This window comes from Narcine bancroftii, chromosome 6, assembly GCF_036971445.1.
Source record: "Narcine bancroftii isolate sNarBan1 chromosome 6, sNarBan1.hap1, whole genome shotgun sequence".
Taxonomy (NCBI): Eukaryota; Metazoa; Chordata; class Chondrichthyes; order Torpediniformes; family Narcinidae; genus Narcine; species Narcine bancroftii.
In genome coordinates, this window is record NC_091474.1 from 65,675,031 (window position 1) to 65,682,399 (window position 7,369).

Below are 7,369 nucleotides of genomic sequence, written 5' to 3' on the forward strand. Positions count from 1 at the left end.
GCCACCGATTTTAATTGTACTCAGCATCTGATGCCTCTAGTGTCAGTGTTAAACCATATTCAGCCAGCATTGAGGGATTCCAGTTGCCCTGATATTGCTTTTTCATGGTGGCAATGTCCTGGTGAAACCTTTCACCATGCTCATCACTAGACCGTTCCACACCGCAGTATAAAATGATGACTCCTGGCAAGTTTTCTTGAGAACCCTCCTGTGAACCTGTGGTGTGAAAAGGTTAGCCCGGGAATTTTAAATGACGTCGGGCCACGGACCCAGGTAGTTTTCAAGGACCACCCTTTCCCTGCATTGTGAAAAGGCAAGTGGCCAGGCTGGGGAAGCCTCTTGACGTCAGAACTTGTGTGGTGCATCTCGTGGGTGATTAAAATTACAAGGTTTATACCTCCTGACAACAGCAGGGTCACTTCGGCCCATCGCAACAGCAGCACAATGCGGGATGAATGGCCATCCTCGTTAACCATAATCCTTCATGCAGTTGGAACTGCATTGTACTTCCCAGAGCAGATCCAGCTGCATGAGGGATTATGGGAAACAAAGTCGGCCATTCATCCCACATTGAGCTGCCGTCACGACGTGCCAAAGTGGCCCCAAAGCACGGGAAGAGGGGGGAGCAACCGACCAACCTACGGACGGACAGCCTGGGAGGGCAGAGAGGGAGGGAGTGAGTTGGCAGGCAGGTAAGTGACTGACAATCGGGATGGAGTGGGACTTACTCTCACTCCTGTGAGTGCGTAACGCGTCATTGGTTGGGGGGGCAGGACCCTCCCCTAAATTGCAGGGGAGGGCAAATGCCCAAGAATTTGGACCACTCTGTGAAAGGCCCAGGAGGTTCTGCATTCCCTGGAATTCCACCGGGTCCAAGTCAAGTCAGGTCACTGCTCGCTCGCAGGATCAGCAGGGAAGTCCAAGTGTGAATTTTCAATTACAAGTTGCACTTCATAGATTTGTATGCTTGAAGTAGATTTAACATATGACAGGAAATCTCAAAGATAGGTTATAACTAAAATACGGTACCTGATGGGAAAATATTAGGGTGATTTTCCGGATCAATTTCCCAAAATCCATAAAATACACTCAAAAGTGTTCAGGAAGCAAAATCTTTGTTGTCCAGTGTAATCCTATCATGGTCCAGGAAAAAGACCCAACTCATCCAAATCTCTCTTGATAACTCAACATCCTCATGAAGCTTCTCTGAACCCTCTTGCTTAATCAAGTTTTTCCTGGTGACCAGAACTGCATACAGTACTCCAACTGCTAACCCTTGTCCTGTGCAGTTGTATAATTCTAATGCTGCCCCTGTTCCTACACTCATTGCCCTGACTAATGAGGGAAATCATGCCAAGTGCCTTCTTAACCACCCTGCCTAACATGTCGCCATTCATGGATCTCTGTACCTACACCCTGAGATGTTTTCCTGTTCAGCAACACTCCCCAGGCCCCTCCCATTCACTGTGCAAATCCTCCCCTGGTGTAACTTCCCAAAATGCACCATTTTGCACTTGTATGAGTTAAATTCAATCTGCCACTCCTTGGCCAACTTTCCCAGTTCACCTTGATCCTGTTGTGATCTCCGATAATTTTCTTCACTGTCCACCAAATTATTGATGTTGGTTTCATCTGCATGTCACTGACTTTGATATCCATGTCATTAATATAGCTGACAAACAGTGGTCCCAGGAGTACACCCCTCCACTACTACCCTGTTTCTCACCAACAAGCCAATTTTGTATCCAATTGGATTCCGTGTGATCTGACCTTCCAGAGCAGTCTACCATGTTGGACCTTGTCAAAGGCCTTGCTAAAATCTAAGAGGGAACATCTCCATGTTTGACCTTGACAGAGAAGTCAATGTGGACAACATCTCCATGTGGGACCTTGTCAAAGGCCCTGCTGAAGTCCTGCTTCCCACAGCGCCCAAGAATACACTTGGTCAGGCTCCTGTTGTTCACAGGATAAGACCTTCAGCACCTCCCCCTTGATGTAATACTGACATGTTCACAATACCACAGTTAAGTTTTGGTCACCTAACAACAGGAAAGATATCAATAGGACTGAGTGAGTGCAGAGGAGATTTGCAAGGATGTAGCTGAGACTTGAGGGGCTTAGTTGTAGGGAAAGGTTAAAGAGATTAGGACTTCATTCCCTGGAGCATCAGAGAATGAGGGGTGATTTGATAGGGGTATACAAAATTATTAGTGGTATAGATACAGTAAATGCAAGCAAATTTTCCCACTGTGGTTACATGAGACCACAAACAAGAGGACATAGGTTAAGAGTAAAAGGTGAAATGTAGAAAGGGAATAATAGGGGAAACTTTTTCATGCAGAGAGTGGTAAAAGTGTGAAACAAGCCGCCATCTGAAATGGTAAATACAGGCTCAATGGGAGATTTAAACCCCTAATATTGACCTTCTTGAGTGCAAAAGGTTTAGGTGTGTCCAGGAAGGATTCCTGATTCTGTATGTGGATAAGCAAAACAAGGTAAGAGGCTTTTCTGGATCTAGTACTAGGTAATGAACCTGATCAGGTGACAGACCTCTCGATGGGGGAGCATTTAGAAGGCAGTGTCCACAGCTCTTTGGCTTAGCTGTGGACAAGGGTAAAAGCAGAAAAAAAATGGGAAAATATTTAATTGGGGAACATACTTTAATTATGTTGGGATTAGGCAGAAATTTGGGGTGTAAATTGGGAACAGATGTTCCTAGGGAAATGAACAGCAGAAATGTGGAGCATTTGTGAACATGTGCAGGGCTCTGGATGGGCTTGTTCCACTGAGACAGGAAAAGGACGATAGGGTAAAGGAGCCATGGTTGGCGAGAATGGTGGAACAGTTCGTCGAGGGGAAGAAAGAAGCATACTTATGGTTTAGGAAGCAAAAACAGGCAGGGAGAATTATATGGTAGCCAGGAGAATCTAAAAAAGGGACTTAGGAGAACTGGAAGGGGACCGAGAAGACTTTGGCAAGTTGGATTAAGGAAGCCCCTAAGGTGTTCTACACACACTTGCAGAACAGGAGGATGACTAGAGTGAGGGTAGGACCAATTTGGGATAAAAGTGGGAACATGTACCTGGAGGTAAATGAGGTAGGGAGGTCCTAGATGAATTTATTGCTTCCATGTTCATGAGAGAAGAACATGTGAGTTCTGTGTAAAAAAGGAGCATATGGAGTTTAGGAAAGAGATAATGTTAGGCGACTTCTGAAAGATTTTAGGATAAATAAGTCCCAAGGACCAGACAGGATATACCTCAGATTATTGCAGGAAGCGAAGGAAAAGATTCCTGGGGCACTCCCAATGAAGTATGCATCCTTTCAGATGGCAAATATGGCAATAGAGAGAATCCTGGGAATTACAGACCAACAAGTCTTTTGTCTGTGGTCGGCAAACTATTCAAGAAGATTCTTAGCGACAGGATTTACAAATATTTGGTGAAACATTGTCTTGTCAAGGCTTTGTGAGGGCCAGGTCATGCCTCACGAACCTAACTGAGTTTTTGTGGAGGTGACAAAGGAAATGGGTAAACTGGTGGACATGGTGTTTATTGATTTTAGTAAGGCATTTGACAAGGTGGACTCATTCAGAAGGTCCATGGAACTTTGACTGCTTGGATTCACAATTGGCTTGACTACAGAAAGCAGAGAGTAGAAGTAGATGGAACGTATTTTGTCTAGAGTTCAGTGACCAGTGACGTACTGTTCTGGGACCTCTACTCTGTGTGATTTTTATAAATGACTGGGATGAAGAGGTGAAGGGGAGGTCAATAAGTTTGCAGATGCCATGGAGGTTGGAGGTATCGTGGATAATGTAGAAGGTTGTTGTAGGTTACAATGGGATATAGAGGGGATGCAGACATGGAAAAATGGCAGGTGGAGTTTAATCCAGATAGGTTTGAGGTGATGCACTTTGGAAGGTCATTCTTGAAGGTGGAGTATGAGGTAGACTCAGGATTCTTTACAGTGTGGAGGAACAGAGACATCTTGGAATCTAGATCCATCATCCCTCAAGGTTGATGTAGAGGTTGACAGAGTGATTAAGGAAGGCTTCATTAGTTAGGGGACTGAATTCGAGAGCCTCAAAGAAATGTTGCAGCTTCACCAAACACTGGTTAGGCCACACAGAGTATTGCAGCCATTTCTGGTTGCCTCATTATAGGAAGGATACAGGAGCTTTAGAGTGGGAGCAGTGGGGATTTATACCAGCATGTTGCCTCATTTGGAGAGCATGTTGTGTGAAGAAAGGTTGAGCAAACTTGGGCTTTCCTCTTTTCGAGTGATGGAGGGTGAGAGATGATGAATAATGAAAGGCATAGATAGGTTTAGATCAGTGGTTTTCAAACTTTTCCTTCCACTCACACCCCACTTTAAGTGATCCCTGTATCATCGGTGCTCTGTGATTAGTAAGGGATTGCTTCAGGTGGGATGTGGGTGGGAAGGGAAGGTTGACAATCACAAGAAAAATTGTCATTGGCCCATTTGAGTGCTGAAACCATGCACAGAATGAGTCAAGGAGGTCCAATTAAAACAGTGGTTTTCAAACGTTTTCTTTCCACTCACATCCCATCCCTCAAGTAATCCCTTACTAATCACAGAGCACCGATGGCATAGGGAATACTTAAAGTGGGATGTGAATGGAAAGAAAAAGTTTGAAAACCACTGGTTTAGAGGGATATGGGCCAAACACAGTCAGGTGGGCTAGTGTGGGAGGGTCATTTTGGTTTGTTTTACCAAGTTGTTTCCACACTATGGGTGACTGTGACTCCCCCCCCCACCCCCACGCAACCCCTCTCTCACAACACCATGCCCTCTGTATTTGACATTTCCACCCTGAGAAACAGACTCTGACCATCCATAGAACATTACAGCACAGAAGCAGGCCCCTTCGGCCCTTCTAGTCTCTGCCACCCTACCAATGGCTCACATGGCTTTATAAACTCCTCAGCCTCCGAAGACCCAATGAGAACAACACAAGTGCGTTCAGCCTCTCTTTCTAGCGAAAAACGGGTGCTGCTCAGATTAGCCCAAAGTGGCTGCGACTGAGAAAACCTGTGGAGCGATATTGGTTAAATTGGGCCAAAGGGACCTGTTTCCATGCCGTGTGATCCTCTGGCTCTGTAACAGCAGAGTCGAGGAACATTTGAGGAGCAGACGAAGTTAACTCATTTTACTCGAGTTTCTATTCGAAGAGAACAGAGCATGTTCCACATTCTATGTTCGATTCTGTGCAACAATAATAATCAGTACTTCATGATTATTTAGGAGGAAAAGAAGATTCCACCCCCAGTACCAAAGAAACCACCAAAAGGGAAAATCCCCATTGTGCGTGAGAATTCTCTGGACCTCCCTGACAGACAGCGGCAGGAGGCAAGGAAGCGGCTCATGGCTGCCAAGAGAGCAGCTTCCTTCCGGCAGAACTCGGCCACTGAGCGGGCAGACAGCATCGAGATTTACATTCCCGAGGCACAGACGCGGCTCTGAAGTCCAGCCCTTTTTTTGCAGAATCTCCTCCTCTTCTGTTCGCCGGCGGCTCTCGATGTTTGTCATGTCCATCTCACACCTTCAACCTGATGGAATTAGTGATGGGGTTTCCGTGGTGATCCTTGTCCAGCTACCAGTTTGTGTGTGTTCATTCTACCACGTGACACAGTGGAACGGTTACAGCTCCAGGTTTCTGAGTCCAGTGCAAAACTCCCTTTATTCTGTTAAAGAAATCAGCCCATGAAGTTTGCACTAATTATTCTTTTACAAAAAAATTCTTTAGAGTTACTGCATGGTGACAGGCCCTTCTGGCCTTCGAGCCCATGCGGTCTAAATGCACCAATTAACCTATAAACCCTGTCTGTTTTGGGAGGGTGGGAGGAAACCAGAGCACCCAGTGAAAACCCATGCAGGTCACAGGGAGAATGCACAAACTCCAGGCAGGCTGACGGATTCGAACCCAGCTCACTGGCAATGTAATAACATCCTGCAAACTACAATGCTAGCCATGCTCTTTCAGAGACTGTTTCAGTGGTAGACTTCTTGAGGAAGAAATCACACTCAGCTGAGCCACCATTTCCCCTGAATTGGTTTGCTTGATGAGTTAAACTGGTGAAAGCAGTGTCACTGGAGATCACCAGAGGTGAGAAGGTAGAAATTAGAAGGTGCTGTTTTCGACAACAAAAAAAAGAAAGAATGCATGAAATGTCAACATCATTTCTTATTTCTTAACGTTATTAATGGACCCAGCTCCCAACAAGGGAACGGGAAAGCATCCTGCTCTCTGCTTAGCAGAACTGATCCCCACTCATTACTATTCAGGGACTCAACTCCAGTGTGCATTGGGGGAAGTGTAGGTAAACAGGTAAGAAGTATTTCTCAAACCTAACTCTTACAGGATATAGCCTATAGCATCCAGAAGGATACAAAATACAGTACTTTTATCCAACGTGACAAGGTACTGAGACCCCCCTCAGTTATTTGCCAAAATATTTGATGCTTGAGTGGGAGATATTTCAATACTTTGGAAATGTGCTGAAATAATATTCAGCAAATTGTTATCTTTCAGGTGGAGGCATTGGGGCTTGCGGGTTTTGGGTGGGGAGAGGGTTGTTAATTGATCACCTTGTCGGTGGTAGATGTGCAATAGTGATCAACCTAAACTTAAACATGTGCAATTAAAAATGTGCCAACACTGCAAGTAATCTGAAAGAAAGAAATTGAATGTAAGTTCCCCTTGAAAGCTTGCCTTACAGGACCTTGATACTGGCAGTTCCATCTTTCAACTAAAAGGAATTTTTGAAGTAACTAACCTCCAATGTCCCTTCCATTTCATATATAGTTTTGAGATTTTTTAAAAACATGTTATTTATTTATTTACTCGTATATCTTTATTTAATGGTATAACACTTGAATTGGCTTGCAGATCTTTTCTCATTCAAACAAAAATTATATAAGTTTGCTCGTGATGACCTCGAGCATATAAATAATACATATGCACAGTGATCTTTTTTAATTTTGCAATTTTTGTGTATGGATTATTTTAGACATTTGATTGGACTCTGTGTGTGTGTCCATGTGCGTGTTTGTGTATTCATGTGTGTGTGTGTGTGTGTGTGTGTGTGTGTGTGTGTGTGTGTGTGTGTGCGCATTTGTATGTGTGTGAATGTGTGGGCGGGGTGTGTGGGTGAGTGTGTATATATGAGCATGTATGTGTGTTTGCATGCATGGGTGTGTGTGTGTGTGTGTGTGTGTGTGTGTGTATGGGTGTGTGACCAACAGAAAACTGCTTGAAAGTAACTGCCTGTTGTCCATTTGTCCCACCACAAACAGAGATGAATTTACCTGAGAGCTGGTTGAACTATTTTTTAAATGAATTTCC

General features: G+C 44.5%; 1 protein-coding gene across 19 annotated transcripts in view; it reads left to right on the plus strand.

The window, feature by feature from the left end:
* Positions 1-7,092, plus strand: part of dlgap2a (discs, large (Drosophila) homolog-associated protein 2a) — a 625,248-nt gene extending 618,156 nt beyond the window's left edge. For 16 of the 19 annotated variants that reach the window (XM_069885188.1, XM_069885186.1, XM_069885180.1 and 13 more), the window contains one exon: positions 5,269-7,089. In XM_069885188.1, coding sequence (XP_069741289.1) covers positions 5,269-5,487 — 219 coding nt within the window. In that variant the 3' untranslated portion in view covers positions 5,488-7,089. Of the gene's footprint in view, positions 1-5,268 lie in introns of all 19 variants that reach the window. The other 3 variants (XM_069885190.1, XM_069885189.1, XM_069885191.1) reach the window with 2 other exon arrangements.
* The last annotated feature ends 277 nt before the right edge of the window (positions 7,093-7,369 follow it).